Consider the following 25,542-nt stretch of genomic DNA (forward strand, 5'->3'; position numbering starts at 1 on the left):
TGCTTTACCATATTTAGCTTCAAGTGACTGTCATTATTAAATAAAGTTAATTTTCCCAAATAATCCTAGTGAAAGCATGAAGTGTACCCAAAAAGAACAAAACCACTGTGACTCGGATTGTGTGTATTTGTTTTATTTAGAAGTTATGGGAATTTGTTTTACTCCCTTAACGTTTATCGTGCGTTATTGCAGATGTTGTACGTAGACAGTTTACTTTTAGTAAGTCTTTGTAGAACCTAATGTCCTGGCAGAATCTGATGTTTCCTTGAATGGCATTCAAAAATTTGAACCCAAGGCTTAATTAACTTATTCTTTTGTACCTTTTAAATTTCCTATGATGCGGTTAAGGTTGGCCCTGAATTCTCTTGAATTCTTAGTTGAACACATTAGGAGAACCTGTGGTACTTTGTAAAAAGAAATGTTGAAAATGTTCTCAACATTTGACAACATGTGTGGACCCTGGGACATTGAGTAACAAACTGAGAAAGCTGAAGAAGTTCGAAAATTAGCATACCATATTTTCACGTGTGATATGTGGAGGACACTTGGACCACTCTGTCCAGTATCCTTTCTGCTTCTGGTCTTTGTCCTCTTGAATCATCCTGCTGTCTTTCAACACTTATCATATCTCTGACACTGTAAAGCTGTCTGAATGTTCAGGTCACAGAAGGATTGTCATGCCCTGGGATATTTAATAGGCTCCAGAATACAAGAACTATGAACTTGGAGATAAAGTACTAAGCTATTTCTTTTCACACCAGTTTTTCACCTTCCATGTAAATGAAATAATGAGTACTTCAGAGGAATGCTGAGAAAACAAACATTTTAATGAAATATTTTAGTGACTTGACAGAACAAAGCTGGTATGTCTCTTACCTGTAGCTGACTACAACTTGGACATGTAAGCCATACTAGTCTAGTTCCTAGAGCTTATGCAGAAGTGAATGTGAGATGTATACAGAAGACATTATGGAAAAACTGGAATATCATTCCAGTCTTTTTGCATGTACTTAACCTCTACAGATATTCTCTATGAGCTTTGAAATGAACCAAGAAGATTCAGCCTACATTTTCAGACAAAATCTAGATCATCTTTTGAAATGTCCTGTTACTAGAGTTGCAGACGTGCTTCAGATAGATCTGTTGTTGTCTGTTAGATGAGCTTGAGATGTACATGGATCTGCTTTTCATTTACAGAGCAATGTTGTGTTGTTGCTGGATACAAACAATGGTGCCCTTCGCCAACTTTTGCTTTTACCAGATGAACAAGAGTCTCCTAAGAGGTCATCTTGGTGGAGCAGCAAAGAAGAGAGGGTGAGGAATAGCACTTGCCTCTGTTATCCCAAGCTGGTTTTGCTTTTTATTTCAGTCAAAGCTTAGTACTGGAAAAACTGCCTCAGGATCATTTATCTTTCTGTTTTTACAGCGCAGGCACTTAATTGTTTACTGTTATGTATGTTTAAATGCCCTATACATTAAATACAGTTGTTACAGAATAGAGATATGAAAAATATAAATAAGTTGTTTCTCTGAGGATATGTATCTTTGAAATATGTCTCATTGGAGCTAGAACTGTGACTAACAGAACATTTTGTTACAAGGGATTATGTCCAAAACAACAAACTTGATTATGATGCAATTATATGACATGGGACAAAGCAGGCTAGATAGCACTTTGAGAGGTAATTAATGACGTGGATTATCCTAAATTAAGGAAAAATATAGTACAGTTTCAGAGGAGTCAGGGAAACTCATTGGAACGAACTGAACATACACTAATTGCTGTATGACTTATTTTTATACAGAGCAACTACAAAATGTGCCGGGAGTTTTCACACAAAAACTGGCTGGTGTTCTACAAAGAAGCAGGGTAAGAGCAAATAATATTCTCATATTATATTGATTTATAACAGATCTCCTCGTGTACTTCCCTGTCTGATTATTCTTTTCTTGGCTTTCAATTTTACAGAAACCGCCTTATTGTACTGGATGTATTAGAGGGTCAAACTCATACCATCTCACTTCCGATCAATCTGAAATCTGTTTTCCTGGCAGCTGAAGACCGGTGGCTCTTGGTGGAAAATGAAACAAATCAGTTAGTTAAGCCTAGTTTTCCTGATGGCATTATCTCTTGCTTGTGTCTTGTTTACATTCAGGAGTTTCACTCCTGGTCTCAGAGTTGTTTTTTCAGCTTGTGAGACTGGCTAGACTTAAAACTGTTGGTGTTTAAGATGCAGATTTACTCTGGTGAAAGTGCAGGTAGGCTTTTCGAGTAGGAAGTAAACAGCATATGCCTGCCTAAATTCATACATCTGCAAATCTAGACTGGCTTTGATTGTACACATGTTAATACTCTTTTAACTGAAGTGATATTGTTCTTTAAAAATGAAAATGTTGGTGGACCTAGCTTTGAAATACAGCCACATTGTCCAGAGTTAGTGCCTGCTTCCTTTTGCTTTCATGGGCATGTGAAAGAAATATTACTCTGATGTTTTATTTTTATAAATGCACAGCAAATGAAAGTGTGTAAATAGTTACCAGAAGACAAACCTGCCAGTTGCTGGCTCACTCTTTGCTTTCTCACAGATGTTTGGTGAATCATGTTTAGTTTTAGCAAAAGGTGTTGATAACCTTGTTTGTATAAATGTAGAACACTTTCACTATTTCAGAAGATAAAAGTCCTCGTTTAGGCTTACAAGATTAACCAGGAATTATTGTAAATGTCTATCTATGTCCTGCAGGAAATTTCTTTTAACCAAGCGTGCCAATATGGAAGCTGAAGACAGTGGGGTTTGCCAGCTGTATGCATTGAATGAAGAGCCAGCTGACGTGGGATTTGGCTTAACAACAGGTATTGAATGCAAGCTTGGCTTGTTCCTTCTTTTTTTTTTAAATCATTTCTGTGTTTGCAGCTGCACAAACAAGGCTCTTTTACTTTAAAGGTCTTGGTAACCTTCTCTCTGATTCTCTTTTAGTTCTACCCTTATCATGTTTGATTCATAATAATTTTATTACAAAACAAATTTTTTTTTAAAAAAACAAAAAAAGACATATAGGTAGGAATTAGAATGTAGGAATAGAAAGGACTAAACATGTTGACAGGTACAGTCTGCACACTCTTTGAGGTCTGTTACACAAAGATGAGCTGTAAGAGATTTTTCAACACAATACAAAAGACCTAGTGTTTAAACAGAAGAGAAGTCACATTTTCCAAAGTTCTGCAGATTGCGTGCAGGAGGCCTTTGAGGCAATCACACCTGGGCTAAAAGATAGGGGAATTTCTTCAGCAGAATTCCCAGATGGTGCTATGCATTGAGGCATATCTTAGCTACAAAAAGGTAGAAATCTCCAGTGGTCATCATTCTGCCTGGTAAGATCTGCCTATCTTCTGATCTAATGACATTTTCAACCCTGAGTGTTTGATCACAGTGCATAAAATCTTTAGTCTACCTGGTTTAATAACAGTGAAGAATATGTGCATCCCACCTAGCAGTTTACAGGCTTTGGCCTATCTCCAGTGTCTTAGAGAGATGGAGGTTAAAAAATAGAGAGACCACTTTATATCTGTTAAAGAGGGAAAAATTTTCATCCTGGTCCTTGTGGCTAGCTTAAGTATGAAGAATGAGATTAATACAGTGTAAACATGATCCAACATGATACAAACAAATGTTACTGATAGATAATAAATACAGCTTATTTTACACAAACTGCAACAAATTGGATACCAAAGACTCTAACCACAGCTTAAATATCTAGGTTTCTTTTTATCTCTTGTACAGTTTACTCTATCAACTTATCAAGCTCCATCAGAGCACAGTAGTTTCCTTCCTTTTACTACCTTATTTAGAAACCATTGCAGAGTATCATTCCTCAGATGGGTAGAAACACTATCACAATTTCCAGCCTCAAAAACTATTTGTGAACAGTTTACTGCTGTATGCTTTTTGTGCTATTTTTATCCTTTGTTATCTTATTTCTTCTCTTCCAATCCAGAAAGGTATCATGTCCCCTCTCCACCTTTTTCCAAATCACCCAGCAAATCCCTAATGTATCATTTTCAACCTGTTCTCATTCTTTGAGGCAGAACCTGTGTCAGGAGAACTAAGAAAAGGTTGATCAGTGTGGGTTTGCCACTGACCCAAACCAGTAGCCCATTCATCTTTTGAGGGAGGAGATTTTCTCTCACTGCCAGGTAAACGGGAGAGTCTGCCCACTGAAGTGGAAACAGTGTATGCTGCAAAACTAAAGAGCAGGTTCTGACTGTGTTGATAATTGAAGGCAAGGTAAAGGGTTGTTGCAGTTGCACAGAATAAGATTTCATTTTCCTTAGCTTAAAGAAAACTAGATCGTTGTTTACCTGAAATGTGCTGCAAACAACATTTAAATTGCAGAGATAGCAGGATAGCTACCAAGAAATGTCACATTGACACTTACCTGTGCAAACCTACATTTTGCTTTTCTGTGCATTTGAATTAGAACAATCTTCAACGAGATCGCATGCTGTTCTGTTCCGTAGGCTTCCTGCCTCATTTGCACAGTAGAGGGCAAAATTAAATGGTGTAAGCAACTACAAAGCTAATATTTCCTGATTTTAGGTACTCAACTTTACAAAAATAACATTGTTTCCTGACTTCTTTTCTGTACTATAGTAAGGTATAATAAAATCTTCTGCTTTTTAGTAATTTTATGTTCAAAGTAATAGCAATGATCAGTGCTCAGCACTCTTGCAGTTAATAGTGTTTCTACTGCACATCTGGAATTAATAACTTTCATTTTGTTTAATTTCTCTGTTTAGCTTCAGAACTGTGTGTGCCACATGCAGTTTCAAGTGACCAGCTATCTTCAGAAAACCTCAGTGCAGCTGTGGGACAAAAGATCATCTCTCCCAACAGGATTTTCTCAGATGAGCATAATTATGCTACTATTGTTATTGGTTTCCCAGACCTTTTGGTAAATACTCAGCATTTTTATACAATGAAGTAGTATGATCTCATTTATTCTGTAACCAGATAAGTACCTGTTTACCAAATGATGTGGAAAAGTTAGTGTCAGTAAATGACAAACTCATGTAGTGTGCGTCATTTTGTAGGGTAGTCTAATCTGGAGGGGTTTCAGAGAAGTTTGAAATAGTGAGAAATTAATAAGATAATATCTAGTACAGACAAAATTCTTTGTAGGTGAGTTCTGAATAGTGTTGGCTATGTTTTTATAGATTTTTGGTTAAATATAACCACTAAGAAAAAAGGTATCAGTATCATTTTGGACTGTTCAGTGTGATTTTTTTGCTCAGCATGCAGCAGCTAGGATGACTCTAGATTTAAGAAAAAAAGATACAGAAAATGGTCAGAATGGTCAGAAAACTATACAGCTCTTTCACTAGTTCATAATGTAGTTAAGTGTAATTACAGCATGTAATTGTGCTCACTCCTGTGACACAATTAGAAAAAGACCAGACCAGAAAAGAAAGTGAAAATTAAGACTAAAGCTGTTGTAAAGTGGAGTGGAGGTAAACACAGGGGAAATAAAAGCAATATGTTTAATTCTCTGGATTTATTTATATTTGCTACCTAGTGATACATGAAAAGGGTGGTGCTTATGGAAGAAATAATTCCATGTCAGGTTTGCCTAATAAATGGAAGCAAATTAGAAGATTTAACTGTTAACAGACATGAACTTTGGGAAAGCGAAATGATGGAAGAAAATACTCTGAAATACAAAATACTATTAAAATATGTTTTTCTCAGTAAGACATTCCTTGTCTTTGCAATTAGCTTTTGAGTTTTACTTGGCCTGGATTTATATTACCAGATCAATTATAGTAGCTTTTTGTATTATTTATATTAATTATAAAAATGTGAGTTTGTTGTTAGAAAAGAGAGGTAGTCTAGAGGAGGGAGTACTGAAGATGCTACACACTTCAATACCAATGCTGGCGATGAAGCATTTTGCTCTTGTTGATTGAGACTGAGTCTAAACATTTTCTTATATATGTGAATGTATATTCACATTTTCTTTGACATGTGAATGTCAAAGAGGGAGTGCTAACTGAATGCGAGGGTGGTGGAACAACACTTCAGGTTTGGTGTTTAGTGCTAAAGGTGTAGGTGCTTATTATGAGCAAAGTATCTAAGCTCTTATTTGTAGTAGCAATGCTCAGCTGACCAAACACCGAGGCCTTCTGGAAGATGAGATGATCTATTCTCTGGGCTCTAGTGGCTGTAGTGGGAGATGAAGCACCTACTTCACATGGGGATGCCTACATTTATTTCTCTCAGCCTTGATGCCTCGCTTTGAATTCATTACTTGAAGTATCTGTTTGCACTTACCTACATTACTGGAAACAGAATATGGGAATAGTGTGTTACATAGCTTGATTCCAGATTAGGTTGTTTCAATGCTTTTTGTTCCTGATTCAACATGAAAAAAAATGTTAATTCAACTTCAGAACTTCAGAGTCTCAATTCCTAAAACTTGTGTAAGTGGCCTGTTGGTTTTCACTCTTGATGGAGTTTTGAATGACAAAATAATCCAGGTCTTTTGCTTGTTGTGTGATGACATGAGAGATAACCACAGTAGCTATAATTGATTTGAAATTAGGTAAGAAGTGGAACTTCATCAGGAAGTGTTTGTTCTTAAGCTCAATAATGGTAACCTTTTGTTCAGTAGACTCTTTCTCTCTTGCAGTCTCCTAGTGAAGTGTATAGCTGGAAAAGAAACTCCTCTCTGAGTTGCAAACGTGCTTCTCCTTCTGATCCGTTTTATTATGGAGCCCAGAGGAAAAAAGGAGCTGCAAAACAAACCAATTGTGTAACTTTATTGGCTTCTAATCAAATAGTCAGAATTTTAGCACCTGGAGATGTGCCTTTGAAAGACATTTACCCAAAAGGTAAGAGGTTCATATACTTGTGCTACAACAGCTGAACATACTTGTTTATGTTTTGTAAACTGCAATCACTCATTAGTTTTTCAAAGATGTTTTTAAAGGACCACAAAGCAGGCATTTGAGGCGGAATGAGAGTAATCACACTAATTTTTAAAACTAATTTGGATCTTGTTAACATGCTGAATTATACTTCTGAGGAATTAACAGTCTATGTATACTGTGAATATCCCAGCAGATGGGATCTCCTTCTGTCTGCACTGGGAACCAGCTACAGGAGTATAAGCATTCCAGTTCAGAAATTTGCCTTCATCAGTATTTTCCACCTCTGCTTGGTGGTTGAAACACAGACATGCAACGATAAGACAAACCTTTTGTCCATCTAGCTCAGTGTTCTGTCTCCAGCAGGGCCAATGGGAGAGGTTATTTCAGGCATGCGTGTGTGCCTGACCACTTCTGTGTCTTTCCATTCATACTTTCTCAACATTTGCAGTTGTTTTGTTAGGGGTGTTGCAGGGGACATCCCTGCCTTATGCCTGAAATCTCATTTTATGGATCTGTTGTGCACAAGTTTGTCTGGTCCCTCTTTGAACTTCTGTTCTCTGTCCCAGAATGAATGTTTTATCCCAAATTAAGTCCCTTTTACAAAATAAATGAACCAGTATGCCTGTCCTCATTTAACACAGATTAACTTCCCTTTGTAGATAAATCCTTTTATTTATTAGTAAAGGATAAGACATTTACTTGAATAAAAAAGCAAAGTTAAGGATATAGACAAGGTAGAAAACTGCATTTGTAAAAAAAGGTTTGCTTTTAAAAAGACTAAATCTGATAAAATAGAGTTAGCATAACAACCTTGGAGCTAGTTACGCTGCTTCAGGATATAAACTTCTCACACTTTATAAACTTCTGAGGGATCATATTTTTATAGGCCTTCATGGTAAAAAGACTAAAAGAATCTGGCTCTGAAGTAGATGGTATAAAAAGTTCAGAAGATAAATCTTCTGTGCTTTTGTTGAAGTTAGTTTATTAATTTAGGAGGGAGGGATACAGTGCTTCAAAATGGTACCTAAAATTGACATCTTGACAGTTATCTCTTAAAGTCTTTTGAGTTGCTGTAGTATATAACACTTCATAATGCTAGATTAATATAATGAAAAAACAGGTGGCATTCTTTGTGAATCCTGGATGCCAGTTACGGGAGCAAATTATGTCTGAGAATTGGCTTCTGTCTGACTGAGCAATTTAATTTATGTCTGTTGTTATAGCTGAACAAGATACTAGCTTTTTTTTTCTCCTCAACGATGGTGATATATATACATGAATAGTGATTGATAGCATTGAATTTATAGAAAATTTTATCAGATGTAGTTTGTGCAAGCACTTTATGGCCATTTAAGATATAAAACCTTTGTGAAGATCACTATCATTGATTTTTCTTTCCTAAATGATGTTTTAATTTATGAATTACCAAAATTGATCTAAACTGAATAATCTTTACTGATTTACTGTACTGATACAACTAAATTGGATTGAACAAGACTCTATTTTTCTATTTGTTTTTCTATTCCATAGCCATTTTCCTGGACTTCAGACATTTCTATTCATCAGTTAATGGCCAGTTTTATTAGTGGAGTACAGAGACCTGTGCTCCTCAGCATGGTCAGGAAAAAAATGGAGAAATGAATGAACACTGCGGTGACAGTGTTTGCTGGTGATAGTGGTCATTAGTCGTGGTACAAAGAATTCACTATGAGGGATTGCAGAAGGACTACAGTACTGACTGTAACAGAAATAGTAGACAAAATTCAGTATAGATAGACATAATGTACATGAGGAAAGAAATAAGAAGTCCTAATTCTACATCTAAAATGATGGGGCTGATCAGTACATCTCAGAAGCGTGGTTTTGGTGTTATGATAGTTTCATTAATCAGCTCAATGCTCAGTAGCAGTTGAAGAAAAAATATTGAATGTTAAGGATTACTAGGAAAGAAACAGAAAAAACATTGAACATTTTCATGCTGTTGTGTAAATCCGTTGTCTGGAATACTGTCTAGTTTTGGTCCTCCATCTCAAGGTGAGGGAACTGAACTGAACTAAATTCACAAAAGGACAATAAGGATGAGCAAGTTTACATCAGCCAAATCTCCTGCTTGTGGAAACAAGATCAGAAAAGGGGCATATGGTGGAGTTCTACCAAGAACATGTATGGCATGAAGATGTGGAAAAAGCAACAGTTTTACTTTCAGGGGCAGCTAGTGAAGCTAGTAGGAACTTCATCAAAACAAACAGGATGGTTATTCACAGAACAGGGAACCAGCCTTTGAAACTTCTTCCCAAAGGATGTTGTGAATGCTGAAATGTGGATCCAAAGGAAAACTGGACAAACTCATGGAAGGTTACTAAATACGTAGGCATAAAAACATAGACACTACATTCAGCTTAGGAAGCCCCTAGATTGGAACTGGTTAGGGACTTTGTCCGTTCTTATCTTTTTCAACTATCTAACTACTCTTGGAGACAGGATATTAGTATTAGATTAGGTGAACCCAGTATTGCCATTGTTATGGCATGAACCCAAAATCTTTCCAAGTGACAAAGGGAAGACAGAAGAGAAGAGATATAAATTCATGTACTCCCTTGGAAGGTGAGATAATAAGGTACTAGTCCTTGCTGACAGCTGGTCAGTTCTGGCACACAGCTTTCTGTTTCTATTAATAGCTCAAAGTAATCAGCCAAACTGTTAACATACTGCAATATGTATTGCCAAAACTGCTCCAGGAACAACAAGCAAATAAATCATTTCCTTTATGTTTTATTGGAGCTGTAAAACAGGATAATAGTTGTGTTTGAAAAGAAATTTAAGTAATAATTTCCCCCAAAACTGCCAAATAGATGTATGGCCACAAAATATGAACTTGTCCAAGAGATCATGGCAGAATCCAGCAAATAAGTATCAATGGTTATTCTAAAAACAAGGCTATAAAAATGAGGGCTACTTGAGAGCAAATATTTACTTGGATTCTCAGTACTTTCTATATATGGACATAAAAGTTTATTACTGAGTGTGTATCTCTGTTAGGGTGACAGTAACTGGAACAACATGTAGTGTAACACACACAGTTACAGGAATAACCTCAGCACATCATCTGGTCCACCTATTTATATAGGGACAGGATGACAACGTGTTTAGACTTCTTAGCTGGTGTTTGTAAAATAATTGGCCTATTGCGATGCTTCACTCTCCTTGTATAATAAAAGCCTTTCCTAGTATCCAGCTGGTTTTGGTGTAAACAAAACTGAATACTTCATGTCACCTCCATTCAGTCAGGATAATATTGTCCTGTTTATAAGGATCTTTTTGATATTATGGGGCATAGTTTGTTGAGTTTGTTTTTTTTTTTTTAAAAAAAGTTTCTTTTTATAGAAAAAAATAATAATAATTTGTCATTATAGCCCATCTACTGTAGCCTCTTTTTCACTCCCTGGTGTCTCTCATGTCTCTATGTTTGAGCATAAAATTCTCAACCGCATTTCTGGGGCCTGGCCAGTTGTTCCTGTGCTGCATTTAAGCAGTCGGTTTGCTTTTCTTTAGCTTCCTACTCAGTTGTCCTTTGGATTTTATAATTTAATATGGTTTATTTAAGTTTTCTTTCTCTAATGTATTAACCTAATTTTTAATTGTTATCACACAGTTCTACCCCTTCCAGTTCAATATCAGCTCTGTGTTCTAGATCTTCATCAGAATTTTTTAATGTGTATTTCAGTCTCCATTACTACCAGAAGAGAGAGCACATTCTAAACAAAATCTAAGCAAAACAAAAAGTGCTCTGTGGCCCACAAACTTTCATTTTTTCATACTTCTTTCCTGTTTCTAATATGTTTGATATTTCCATTATTATGAAAATGGGTAAATTCAGTAGATGTGCTACTGTAGACATACATACTGTAGATAATGAAGATATGCATAAAGGGCTTCTGGGGGTTATTCTTTATACTCATTTTAATATTAGATCCCCCTATGCTGCTCATCTCACTGGTCTTTTCTGTGTGTGCTGTATGCAAGCATCAACACTTCTGCAGGTAACATCAAGCTTTCCTTCATTTTGAGGAGGTGAAAGATATGGTGTTTCAGAAAGAAATCTAGACTTGCTTTCATCTTATGTCAATTATATTTTGTATCCATACTATGCAGTGTAATTCAGTCTTCTGGTTTCTTTTCTGAAAATTTAAGTAAGTTCCTTAATCTATTCCAAGCAGATGAAAGGCAGCTCCTAACTGGGAGGCACTTCCGAGCCCAGGCAGTGTATACTCATAAGTTGGCAAAAGCCAGTGTGTGTAGGAAGTGTGTGTGTGTGTGTGTGTGTGTGTGTGTAAAATCTGTGTGTGTGGGCACACACACACAAATTTATTTCTGAGGGTGGAAGCATAGTGTTAGCAGTAGTCGTTAAAATCTCTGTAAACAGAATATTAAATGCCAGATAGTCTAGGGCTGTTTACTGTGAAGTTACACAATCTTTGCATGCTGAGAATCTGCCTGCAAAATGAGTGGTTCAGTTTAAGGCAGCAACATTTAGGTTAATATTGAGGAATTTTTGAAGTAGGAATCATAAGCACAATGTTTTGAAATGGTCTTCAATATGCTTTTAAAATCAGATATACAGCTGACATTATCTTCTGTGACAGATGAAAGCAGTGAGTGAGTTATCACAGTAATGCCTGATTAGTGCTTTTGTGAGCACAGCTATATTTGTGTGTAATTTAGACATTTGCTATACAAATACATTGTTCTTTTATAATTGTGCCTGTCTGGTTGCTCACTATCATGAGAGTAAAACAATTCTGTATCTGCAAGGTACTCTCCTGTGTTGAATGTGAGAGCTTATAATTTTCTGACAGGTACTGCATAATAAAATGTTTAAATTTAATCTGCTAAATGCAAATGCAATAACCACTCAATCATGCAGCAGGAAAAAAACATGTTTGTTTACTTTCAGATGTCACTCCTCCACAAGCTGCTGGATACTTGGAAGTAACAGATCTTAACGCAAAGAAAATCAAATACATTGCTATTCCAAGGTAACTGCTTTTATTGATTAGAGCAGCCACTGTCTTACAGGAAGAGCAAAGAGAATTTAGTGTGTATTATTTCTTCAGGATAAGCAAATATTTCTTCTGATGTGGGAAGTAAGAATAATTCATACCTAGTGTGTCAAATTCTCCAACTGCTGCAGCGTATTTCTGTCAGTATTTTTTACCTGTTTACTAGGTGATACCAGTGAAAATGTGGCAGTTAATTAGTGAATAGGAAAGGTAGCTTTGTCTTCTGATTTTCATTTGCTTTGCTCTTTCCCCTCTTCACCCACTTTATCCTCCTCTACCCTGTTTTATTTTCTTTTGCTCTCTTTATTTTCTTTTCCTTTCTGTGTATCTTTAAGCTCTAACCAAAACAGGAAGAATGATCCAGTGTTATGTGTCAGGAAACCAGGAATCCATTTCTGATCCAGTATAAAGTTCATCTTGAAAAGAGCTTTAGCTTCTCTATGTTTTGGTTCTCCCTGTGAAAAGTATATGTTCCCTCACAAGTATCTTGCGTGATGCATTATAATAGCCAGACTGTGTAGCTTCTGTTTGGTTTTAACATCTAGCTTTCACCATTGTAGAGCATATTTGCAAATGTTTTATGATATAAACATGCATTTTGGTTGCAAATTGACACTTTCAACTGCAGTAATAATAAAGGATTTGTTTTCAGTAGCAGTCTCTCAACTTTACATGCTTAAATGGCACATGTATGAAACCCACACATGAGGAATTTTATAGTTTTGATTTTTTTTAATTCTCTCCATTTGATGTTGGTTTTACAACAATAATTGATTCTTTGAAATTAATTTTGCTTCATTAGTAATCTGTGGAAGTTTTGAATTAATAGAGAATTAATTTTGGGCTGCTCACCATTTTATCATTGACTCATTGGCCTACATTTTACAGAGTCATTTAAAATGTAAGGCATTAACACAGAAATAGTAGGGAATAATGCTTTATTTTACCCTAGGATTTTATAAGAAATTACAAAGCTAGGCTTCAACATCATGACCCTAACCTCGTAGGAGGATTTAAACTATTTATGGCAAATCTGAGCAGAAGTCCAGATTTTAAAATGCACTCCATTAAGAAGTGATAAATGAAGTGACTTTTCGTATGTATGAATAGTTCTGTGCTGAAATCTAACAGCCTTTCCTCCTTCTGGCATAGCTGTCCTGGTGAAATGCTGAGAGAGCGTTTCTTCAGTTGAATTGGTACATGGGAATTTCAGTCATACGTAGAGGCATACGTGTTAACTGCTTCTTTTATACTGCCTTTTATACTGCCATGTATCTTTTGGTCATAACCAGTTCCAGTAGGTAGAATGTTTCAGATTAAATAGTGGATCTGCAGGGCTTAGTTATAGTGTCTTATGGAATGAGGACGTAATTTCACTTCATTTTGCCACCTTAAATACAGAAATGCTTATCCTCTTTTTAATTGCAGCTTCAGGAAAAATTAGAGTCACAGAATGGTTTGGGTTGGAATGGACCTTAAAAATCATCTAGTTCCAACTCCCTCAGCCATGGGCAGGGACACCTTCCACTAGACCAGGTTGCTCAAAGCCCCGTCCAACCTGGCCTTGAACACTGCCAGGGATGGGGTAGCCACAGCTTTTCTGGGCAACCTGTGCCAGTGACTCACCACCCTCATAGTAAAGAACTTCCTTATAGCTAACCTAAATTTCCCCTGTTTAAGTTTGAAGCCATTACCCTTTGTCTTATCACTACAGTCTCTGATGAAGAGGCTCATACCGCATTAATTCTTGTTTTTCAGATCACAATCTCTATCTCCATATACAGCTTGGCTTTCCAAGATCTCAGATGCCGATGCCCTTTTGGCACCACTGGGCAAAGTAGGTTTGGTTAGTGTGGACATGGGAGGTGGTGTGAGGCTTTGGGAGACTGGTCTGGACAGCCTCCAGCGGTCACTGCAGGACTGGAGAAACATGATTGGCCAAGAAGATGGTCATCCTGTGCAGGTAGGAGTTCACGAAGTGGGAGTGAAACTACTTAACAAAGTGAATTGCAAATGAGTTTTCAGGTGGGAGAGGGGTAGAGAAAGGGCTGTGTTGAAAAACACAGTCAAGATAAAAAAAGTAGAAATATGCCTGTAAGAAAAACTGAGTACATGTCTTCACTGAAAAAAAAAAGACACAATAGCTTAATTAAAAATCATATTTGTGACCCCTGTACTGAAGGTTACTGACAGTCTCTTTGTCTTACGGTGTTTGTATTTTGCCAAATTCTAGTACATTTAAAGTGCAAATCAGTTCTTTTATCTCCTGCTGGTTTTTAACCCCAACTGTAGAATAATGAGCTTAGTTTTTAAGGAAAGCAAATACTTTTCCAGAGTACAAATACTTGGGAAAAAAATAGTGTGTTTCTATATGAGAAAAGAAACATGAATCCTAGGTGAAAGGTGCCTTGAGTTCATGGTAGTGCCTTTGGCTGATTTTGAGAATTCTAGCTGAGCAGAGCTACAGTGTAGCCGTGTTCTCACATGGGATGTTTAGGAAGATGTTGAAAATATACAGCATATGTATGTATGTTCTGTGTGTATGTATGTATGTATATACAAGTGTCAATGTACTGACTAATATGTATGATCACCATTGCAACACAGAGGGAAAATTCAGGACTGCTCAGTTTCATCTTTGACTTCTGTTAGTGACTGGAGAAGGTGTCACTTCGAAGAGCTAAAGTGTGCCTTGGAAGGACTTCTCCATTTTTGACTAGGAGGATCCTGTTTCTGTCTACCGTTGCAGTTATTTCTGTTTAATTTCTTTAACCACATTCACAGTACATTAGAATGGGGAAACAGGATGAATCTTTTCTAACTTAGATCTCTTTGTATTTTTTTTACAAGGTGTCTAGTTATTTCAAGTATGAATGAGATATATTAGGTCAAAACCATAGCTCTTTCACTTTCTTTTCCCACTCTGAGCTCTGAGCTCCCTTTCTGCAAGATGTTCTGCAGTTATAGAAACTTGTGCAAGAGCTGACGTGTTCTTGTTACTGGATCTCAGCAAATGCCTTTCATAAAAGTCATGAGAAAAGGAGACCTTTCCCCACTAGCATGTTTGTGTGGATGCTTGTTGCTTTACCAGTGCCATTTTCATTACCATTGCAGTAGCACTAGCACCATCTTATGGTCAGATATATCTGGTTTACACCAGCCCGATTTCATTTACTGATCAAGTTGACCAGTACAAGTGAAAAGAGCTAGGAGGAACAGTTAGAGCTTTATTTGTTTTAATAGCTGGGTTTTTTTTCTTCTTGGTTTCTTTTTTGTTTGTTGATGGTTTTGAGTTTTTTAATAACTTGCAATTTTATTCACAGTATTACTGTACTGTCAATCTTGGTCAACTAAATATTAGAGAACACTGGCTTGGAAAATACACATCACCAGAAAATTTTATGTCATTTAGCTAGCAATGTCAAGTAGCCATTTTTTTAAAGTCCAGGAAGTTTTCCTATGGTCACAATGCTGTTTTGAAGGTCTGTTGTAGAATTTCTCTCTCCTGACAGCCTGCCTCTTTAATTAGAAGGCACATTCCCAGGTAATCTTAGACTATCTTTCTTCTTTCCTTCATTAAACAGGGCATACAGCTCAAATCAGTAGTTTGACACAACTCAAAATGGCTGAAACAAAGCCTTCTATGTGATCTTCAGACTTGCATGATTATCACTAACTTCTGTTTCTTTACTTTACACACTTTGCTTTAAATGGAAAGACAATAAGGCCAAGAAACTTTTTCCAGAGGCATTACAAAGCAATAAGAAATACATTAAGTATTTTATTTTATTTTCATCTCCAATAAGATAATAGATGTGTGGTTGCTGTGTAAACTCCATACTTTGCTATTTGGAGATGAGGGCCTTCACCTTTCCTTCTTAACACAATTTTTCAATGGAACTAGACCTAAAAGTAGTACTTTATTCCTTTCTAGAAATGTAAAGATCTTGTTAGCTTGAAAATGTATTCATGTAGGTACCCTGGCTACATAAGCATAGCAAGAACTATAGTGTTTCCTTTTCTACAGACAGTTACTTTGCTAAGAAAACTGCAGCTAAATATTTGCTGATATCTTTTGGAGATATTTTGCAGCCACATGTTGTTCTGTTCATTCAAGCATGTGAAAATTGCCTTCTTTTGTGTAATGTTTCCTGCTCAGGCTAGGTATTTTGGACTGTAATGAGGCATCTCTAATTCTTTGACTAAACCCATCATTCCCAATCACCAGAAGCTCGCTGAAGAAAATTATCAGTGTTCCACATATCATTAGAATTCATTCCCCACCCATTCCCAATTTTCTTTCCCTAAAAATTGCCATTTATGCATCCCACAAAGCTACTATAGGCTTAGCAAACTTATCAGACCTTCATGGTGGTGTTTTTAGACCAACATGAGACTTGTCTAGGTGGTTTGGAACCACTGTCCTGCAAAAACACACAGAATCTCTCTGGAGCTACCTGACTTTTGAGAGGAAAAAGAATTAGGGGGCTTTCAATATAACTATAGATTCAAAGGACTGGAGACAAATCTTGAATCAGGCTTCAGTTGAAACTATTGATGCAATCTTCGAGGACTGCATTTTGGATTTCACAAACATATTAAATCTCAGAAACACGCTGGATTTTCATAAGCAATGAAATAGAGGAAAACAAACAGCTGTTCTATTTATAATGAGTAATTATGCTCCCTTGATAATATGTTGTGACAGTCTTCAAAAAGGCCAACATTTGTTTTGTATTGTAGAAATACTCAGCAGAGTTCAAACTGCTGAAGTCTTGAGGCTACAAAACCAGTTTTTGCAAACCTGGTTTATGTTTATGGAAGTTTGCACTAATACAGACAGGTGAGAAATTTTCTTCATTTATTGAGGTTTCAAACTCAAAATATTACTGCAGCATTCTGAAATTATTAAATTGGAGTGCCTAAAATAAAAATCTAAACAAAATACTGGATTTTCTAAAGCAATGAAATCCACTTGAAATCCAAAGATTGCTGAGCTTTTTCATTGTTTGGTGTTTCTGAGAACAAGATCATTACATTATCAAATATCTGAAAATAATTTGAAAGATGATTTATTTTAAAGATCTTGCCCTCAAATAGGCAGACATTGATAAATTTGTGTTACTTTTTGCATCAAAGAGTTATTGATAGAAATAGAAAAAAACACCGATTACATTCTCATACAGTTGGGCTGTTGTATTTCAATAAACGCTGCTTACTGTTAAGCCTTGTTTAGATAAAGTACAATGCTTGGTAAAAATAATTAGAAGTTGCATGAATTTATCCAATTTAATTCACTCACTGCCCATCAGTAATAGTCTACCTACTGGGGGCAGGCATTTATTTGGACAATTCCTTAAAATGAGACCAGGCCATTCCAGAGACCTGGAGCCTGGAAATGTTTGCTCCCTTATGTCCCCCACTTTGCTTTTGTGACTTGACCTGATCTTATTTTCTAGCAAAAAGCCAGCTGAGGGGTTGTGTCATGTTAGAGCTCACAGCATCACAAAACCGAGATGGTGGAATGAATCTAGAGAAACACATGAATAAGAAAAAGTCTGCATTTGCTTCTCACCAGTGGTTTGAACAACAAATGTGCTAGGAACAGTTCTGCACTAGTGCAGAAATTCATGCAGTACTGGCCCAAATGCATTGTGTTAGAAGAGGCCCAAGAGGTGGACTGCTCCACATGGTATGTTTTGGATATGTTTGACCTTGGGACTAAAATGAGACATGAATGAAATGTATGTAAGAATAGGGAAGACTTTAGGTGAAGGTTTTGGGAGATTTCATTCAAGATCTTACGCACTGGGGAAATGACTGAGAGGTTAGATTTTGGTCAAAAATGAGCAGTTTTATCTTAAATTGCATTTCCTCTTCTCAATAGCTAGAGGCATGGTCTTTTAGTTTCTGCTGTGACTAGTCAACATTTTACTGATGCAGTGTTTCCACAAAGCATGAATCATTGCAACTACCTAAATGGAGAAGTGAAAAAAAATTACTTCATCCATTCATAACCCTTTCCATCTAGACACCCAAAAACATTTATAAAAGTAGTTATTGCAACATCTGGAGCCAGTTAGCATTATCATTAGTTTCCAGAAGGGGAAACAGAGACATAGGAAAAGAAAGTCACTTGTTCAAGTTCACACTGTTTGTCTAGAGTGGTGTCAGAGGTGGGATAAATACCATATACACTCATAAGGATATATAATCATACTTTGTCTTGCCAAGCTGAGTAGCTTCAATGCCCTTGAATGCTGCGAATAGGTACAAAGATATCTTAAATTGGGGAAAAAAAATATAAATGCACTGTAGTCACCTAAGAAAACATGTTAGAACTAGGTACTGAGGTCAGAACATGCAGAGATGAATGTAGACATATCAAACAAATTCAGCAAAACTCAAGAAATGCAATTAATCATAGACTCATAGAATAGTTAGGGTTGGAAAGGACCTTAAGATCATCTAGTTCCAACCGCCCTGCCATGGGCAGGGACACCTCACACTAAACCATATCACCCAAGGCTTTGTCCAACCTGGCCTTGAGCACTGCCAGGGATGGAGCATTCACAATTCCCTTTGGCAACCCATTCCAGTACCTCACCACCCTCACAGTAAAGAATTTCTTCCTTATATCCAGTCTAAACCTCTGCTGTTTAAGTTTTAACCCGTTACCCCTTGTCCTGTCACTGCAGTCCCTAGTGAATAGTCGCTCCCCATCATCCCTATAGGCCCCCTTCAGATACTGGAAGGCTGCTATGAGGTCTCCATGCAGCCTTCTCTTCTCCAGGCTGAACAGCCCCAACTTTCTCTGCCTGTCTTCATATGGGAGGTGCTCCAGTCCCCTGATCATCCTCGTGGCCCTCCTCTGGACTTGTTCTAACAGTTCCATGTCTTTTTTATGTTGAGGACACCAGAACTGCACACAATACCCCAAGTGGGGTCTCACGAGAGCAGAGTAGAGGGGCAGAATCACCTCCCTTGACCTGCTGGTCATGCTCCTTTTGATGCAGCCCAGGATACGGTTGGCTCTCTGGGCTGTGAGTGCACACTGAAGCCAGCTCATATGAAGTTTCTTATTGATCAACACCCCCGAGTCCTTCTCCACAGGGTTGCTCTGAATCTCTTCTCTGCCCAACCTGTAGCTGTGCCTGGGATTGCTCCCACCCAGGTGTAGAACCTTGCACTTGGCATGGTTAAACTTCATGAGGTTGGCATCAGCCCACCTCACAAGTGTGTCAAGGTCCCTCTGGATGGCATTCCTCCCCTCCAGTGTATCAACAGAACCACACAGCTTGGTGTCATCAGCAAACTTGCTGAGGGCACACTCGATCCCACTGTCCATGTCAGCGACAAAGATGTTAAACAAGACCAGTCCCAACACCGATCCCTGAGGGACACCACTCGTTACTGGTCTCCAGCCGGACATTGAGCCATTGACCACAACTCTTTGAGTGCGACCATCCAGCCAGTTCTTTATCCACCAAGAGGTCCATCCACCAAATTGATGTCTCTCCAATTTAGAGACAACGATGTCAACAAAAAAAGGCCATGGAACTGTTGGAACAAGTCCAGAGGAGGGCCACGAGGATGATCAGGGGACTGGAGCACCTTTTGTATGAAGACAGGCTGAGAAAGTTGGGGCTGTTCAGCCTGGAGAAGAGAAGGCTGCATGGAGACCTCATAGCAGCCTTCCAGTATCTGAAGGGGGCCTATAAGGATGCTGGAGAGGGCCTCTTCATTAGGGACTGTAGTGACAGAACAAGGGGTAAGGGGTTAAAACTTAAAACAGCAGAGGTTTAGATTTGATATAAGGAAAAATTCTTTACTGTGAGGGTGGTGAGGTACTGGAATGGGTTGCCCAGGGAGGTAGTGAATGCTCCATCCCTGGCAGTGCTCAAGGCCAGGTTGGACAAAGCCTTGGGTGATATGGTTTAGTGTGAGGTGTCCCTGCCCATGGCAGGGGGGTTGGAACTAGATGATCTTAAGGTCCTTTCCAATCCTAACTATTCTGTGATTCCATGATTCTTTGTCCTATGGGACAGTGTCGAATGCTTTGCACAAGTCCAGGTAGATGACATCAACTGGTCTACCCTTATCCATCAGTTCCATAGCCCCATCATAGAAGGCCACCAAATTGGTCAGTCAGGATTTCCCCTTAGTGAAGCCATGCTGGCTGTCACCAAGCACCTTGTTGTTTTTCATGTGCCCTAGCATGCCTTCCAAGAGAATCTGCTCCAAGATTTTGCCAGGCACAGAGGTGAGACTGACTGGTCTGTAATTCCCTGGGTCATCCATTTTCTCATTCTTGAAAATGGGGGTTATATTTCCCTTTCTCCAGCCGTCAACGGGAACTTCACCTGACTGCCATGATTTTTCAAATATGATGGCCAGTAGCTTTGCAACTTCATTCGCCAGCTCCTTCAGGACCCGCGGATGGATTTCATCAGGTCCCATGGACTTGTGCATGTTCAGGTTTTTAAGATGGTCTCGAACCAGATCCTCTCCTACAGTGGGCCCGAGGTCTTCATTCTCACAGTCCCTGCATCTGCCTTCCAAGACTCGGGTGGTGCAATCAGAGCTTTTGCCAGTGAAGACCAAGTCAAAGAAGTCATTAAGAACCTCAGCCTTCTCCAAATCCAGGGTAGCCAGTTCTCCCAATAGCTTCCAGAGGGGGCCTACTTTGTCCCTCGTCTGTCTTTTATTTGCTACGTACCTATACAATCCCTCCTGTTATCTTCCACATCCCTAGCCAAGTTTAATTATAACTGGGCCTTAGCTTTCCTAACCTGGTCCCTAACTTCCCGGACACATCCCTGTATTCATCCCAGGCCACCTGTCCTTGCTTCCACCTTTGATAAGCCTCTTTTTTCCTTCGAATTTTCCTCAGCAGCTCCTTATCCATCCAAGGTGGTCTCCTGGCCCTCCTGCTGCACTTCCTTCTAGTTAGGATGCAACACTTCTGAGCATTTTTCTCAGATTTAAATGGCTATCTTCACAATCTCATAGCAGTGTTCAGTAACAGAATATGTAAGTTATTCTGTGCCCTGCGAAAAGCTAGAAGACATAAACATATGGTTCATGTCAGTAATGTAAAAGAGCGACATGTGTTCATTGCCAGTGCTAAAAAAAGTAAGGGTGGGTTTTTTGTATGTCTTAACTGCTTAAATCATCCATGATGGAAGGGCTTTTTGCTAAAATCAGCATTTTTATGAGTTCAGCAGCACTCAGTAGGAGTTCCCAACATTCAGACTTTCTTCTGCAGTCCGTCAGTTAACATTTAGATCTGATGAGGGCAAAGGCAAATGCTTATTCCCTTCCTTGAATAGCCTCATTTATTTTATTTGGATTCCACTCAACTAATCGCACAGAAGCCTACATGAATTATTCACCACTTAAGTGAATTAATATGTTTGGTTTATTGAACACATTCTTTTTTTTATTTTCTCAAATTGAAGTTTGTACCTGAAAGTTTCATGCAAGTTCATCTGAAAAAAATTGATTTTTAGGTTAGATGTTTGTCTCAAGAATAATTGATTCAAGAGTTTCAGTGAGCCCAACAAGTTCATATTCACTGCACAGGATCTACTTTAATCTATACTGACAATTTAAAGTATTTTTTTCCTTTTTGTTCCTTTTCACTTTATAGCATTTTAACTAAAATCCAGACTTTTCCTGACAGTAAAACTGAACCGGACAAAGCTGCAGTTCTTGATTTCAGATAAATGTATGACCTTTAGCAAGAGTGGCAGGTCCTTCTCCACATCACCTGCCTGGTTCTGCGTTTTCTACTTTAGACCAAGTAATTTTTCTGACCACATGAGGGCATCGGTGGGCTAATAACAGTGATTTTGATCATCTTAAATAGTGTCGATGCAAACCCCATAAATTATGAAAAATACATGGCAGTGGAAAGTTTTTATAAGTTTGGAAAAACCATTTGATGGCTTTCTTCAGTCCTGCATGGGGTCCTGAAAATAGTGTGAGATAGTGTGGATTACGGAGTTAACTAGTCAATACGCGGATTACAGGTTACAGTTTGGTAGCATTCCCAGTTCTGAGATCCACGAGGCCCAGATACACAGTTCAGGTCTGTGACCTTTTCCTGGACTGAATGATTCTTCAAACTGAGTGTAGATTGAGATTAGACATTGGGAAGAAATTCTTCCCTGTGAGGGTACTGAGTCACTGGCACAGGTGCCCAGAGAAGCTGTGGCTGCCCCAGCCCTCGCAGTGTTCAAGGCCAGGTTGGATGGGGCTTGGAGCAACCTGGTCTAGTGAAGAGGTCCCTGTCCATGGCAAGGGGTTGGGACTGAATGATCTTTAAGGTCCCTTCCAACTCAAACCATTTTGTGATTCTATGATTCATTTTAGCAAAGGGCTAGCAGACATGTACCTTGGAGCAAGGCATCTGAGTATGCAGAAGCATAAAACTAGAAAGCCATGAACCCATAGAACAATAAGTTCATATCTCTGAAAATCTCCACTGTTCAGATAAAGACCATCAGTTCTGTCAGATACATTTTCTTACATCAATGTCCTCAGCTGAAATGAGGCCCTTGCTGGAAGCATTAAACAGACACGTCTAAACTAAATATTCCCTTTCGTAAAGATCTTCCAGTTTAATTAGGACAGACAAAGTGCAGGAGTGGAAATAACCTTACCTTTCTGTTAGAGCAGGCTCATCCAGCACAAAGTTCCTCTTTCTTCCTCTTACCTTCCTGCAAAAGCCTGAGGCTCTCATGGGAGAAAATACCTCAACACGCCGTCTTTCAGACCTCAGCAAGTCTGCAGCACAGCGTGTTGCTGACATAAAGGCTGGAGCTCCTAACACCAATGAAATCCTACTGTCCTAGCAAGACAAATGCACACGAATAATTCTGCCCCTATCAAAGTTGTTTCCTGATTAGTAAAAAGACAACTTCAGTGAAAATTTATGTCATCTGATCTGTAGATTATTCCAAATTGTAATAATGTGTTCACTTATCCCACCCTTTTAGCTGCTAGTTATTCAGAGTACTCCAGAAGAAATCAAGTTTACTGTTTTCTGAGTTCATTGATGTTAGGAAGTGTGTGGTAGTCATGATAAATAACCAAGCTAGACATGATCTGTCTGCTCTGATTATAGTGTATTAACATACTAAAAAGATGGCCTCACATCTTTTAGTTGAAAAGAATTTTTAATTCTTAATTAAATATTGCCTAACTTTAAATTAAAGAAACTTAATTTAGAGAATTGAATTTAAAGTTAGGCAATTTTTAATAATGACAAAGGGAAATAGAATTTACATGGCTGTTAATGTAGCAGAGGGTATGTTAGATGGAAAAAAATGTATGACATTCTCTCATTACTTCATTTAGTTTACCCATCTTTTAAGCCACAGAGTGCATATTCATAGACAAAAGACTCTAATGTATCTACTGCTGCCGAGTTTCTGAGTTGGTTCTTAAAGTGACAGCATTTAGTTCAAAAGAAGACTCATAGCAGCAACAACTAAATTTTATATAGTGGTTTGGGTTTTTTAATGGGTGTGTAAAAACTTCATTTGCAAGCCAGATACCTCTTTTCATGTGTTTCACTCCAATCTCCACCTCTTTCCCCACACAAATTCACTTTTCTAAAATTCCATTAAAGCTATGATGCTTTGAACAGGTTTGCTATTTGAGACAGAAGTTTAATGCCTATATGAGTTTTAAAAGCTACTTTGAGAGAGAAATGTTCACAGGAGTCATATAATGCAAGAAGCTTCATTAGTTCATTTTGAACTCTTGCAGTTTTACAGACAAGATAGAAAAGCAAAATGAAGCCTGTAGAATGAAGAAAACCTATTAAATGGTTTACACTGCAGCGTGACTAATGTTTTTCATTTCAGGATACAATTGAAGAAACAGAATGTGTTTCATACATTATTATTTTATTGTCTAATACTGAGTATTCCTTTCTGTAGAAAAATGACTTGTGGGCTCAATTTTGTGCTGTCAATGTGAACAGAAATTGTGCTATTAATTTTTAGTACATAGAAAAAAGCTGTACATGATACAAGTAAAAGCAGTAGGAGCCATTAGATTTTTTTATTTTTTCCCTATTTTTCCCTTTCTCTTGCTTGTTTGTATAAGTAGATTATAAAATCTTTTATTTCTGTCTTTGGTAGAATCAGTTTTACAATAGAGTGTAAAACCACCGTGGAACAGGCAGATTAGCATTTGATTTCCCTCATGTGGAACTTCTGTATGTTCTTTGAGAATATAATGCATATATTCATGCTGCTGATAAAGAATGTCTTGGAGGGAAGGATGTTCTTGTGACCTGTTCGATACAGCCTAGGGTAATGCTGAGGTTTTAAGGGACATAAAAGAAAACAATAATTTTGTTTCAAGCAAAAAAACAGCCTTTTGCACATAAACTGGAATACATTTTGCATTCCCTGGAATATATTTACTAATCCTTTGTGCCACTGTGCAGTGGATTATCTAATGCCTTTTCCACCTGGAGAATAGTCATGTTTTGTTACAGTCAAAGCTAAGCTTCTTTCATAATAATGTATGGTTGCGATAAGAGTTTTTCACTGATTTTGATGAAGTAATTAGCATCTCCCAAATCACCTGTAGGACAAAAGCCTAAGATGTTTTCACGTATTTTCCTGCAATGATCTTCTGATACATGGCCAATCTTTGACAACAGTGCTAATGAGGAAAGCAAGCTATTAAAACATTAATGTTTTAACTTTATAGTATTTTTAGTGGTTTTATATTAATGTAATTTATATTTTTAACAATAATTTAATGCATTGTATGGAAGTAACATGTGTTCTTCATTGACTGTAAACTGCCCTGTTTAATATATTATATATTAATGAAAAGGCAAAATAGCAGATTAATTCCTCCCTCCAAAACAGCAGGTTAATTCTTTCTACCTCAGATCTTTAGCGCATATATTCTTTTTCCTATTTTGTTCTGACTAACAGTAAGAAACACTAAATAATACATTATTATTCCTACCACTAGAATACATGCTTGTGAAAACAGTTATTGTTTGGGCACCTTAGTTTTTAGAAATCTTCCTATGAAAATGTTTTCTACAGTTGTAACTACTGCAGCTGTGACCCTGTTTGCTTCTATTTTGTAAAGTGATGTTTTGCCCGTTTGTCTTTATTAAGTTGTGACACATGAAATCATGCTGGTTGCAGTTTTAGTAAATGTGTTGTATGTGGAATGATCCACTGAATGCTTAAAGGGCTTAGTAGAAGCGTTGGTTACTTGTTTGTCGCTGCGTGCAACAAAGAGGAATTCCACATATTTCTTTTATGAAGACGTAAAATCCTATAAGGAATGGCCAGCTCTGTTTAAACATACCTGAAAGAATAAGAAAAGATTGATTTGGGGAGGTTCAGAGAACAGAAATATAATCCATTTTTAAGAGTACATATTACATCCCTTTGCACCTGCAGGATACTAGCCTGGAATTAGATTATTCTCTCTGTTTTTTTCCTCCCTTTTTAAGTTGTATCCATGATATTAAAATAGGCATTGTGTTTTGCATAAGCAGGGCCAGAT

At 37.7% G+C, this 25,542-nt stretch overlaps 1 protein-coding gene across 1 annotated transcript in view; it reads left to right on the forward strand.

Moving 5' to 3' along the window:
* The window catches only part of VWA8 (von Willebrand factor A domain containing 8), a 177,615-nt gene that overhangs the window by 123,835 nt on the left and 28,238 nt on the right, over window positions 1-25,542 (forward strand). Inside the window, 8 exon segments of the mRNA XM_031045912.2 lie at window positions 1,198-1,314; window positions 1,806-1,870; window positions 1,970-2,095; window positions 2,742-2,851; window positions 4,796-4,950; window positions 6,685-6,886; window positions 11,880-11,961; window positions 13,744-13,948. Coding sequence (XP_030901772.2) covers window positions 1,198-1,314; window positions 1,806-1,870; window positions 1,970-2,095; window positions 2,742-2,851; window positions 4,796-4,950; window positions 6,685-6,886; window positions 11,880-11,961; window positions 13,744-13,948 — 1,062 coding nt within the window.

The sequence above is a fragment of the Melopsittacus undulatus genome, chromosome 2 (genome assembly GCF_012275295.1).
Source record: "Melopsittacus undulatus isolate bMelUnd1 chromosome 2, bMelUnd1.mat.Z, whole genome shotgun sequence".
In the NCBI taxonomy this organism is placed as follows: domain Eukaryota; kingdom Metazoa; phylum Chordata; class Aves; order Psittaciformes; family Psittaculidae; genus Melopsittacus; species Melopsittacus undulatus.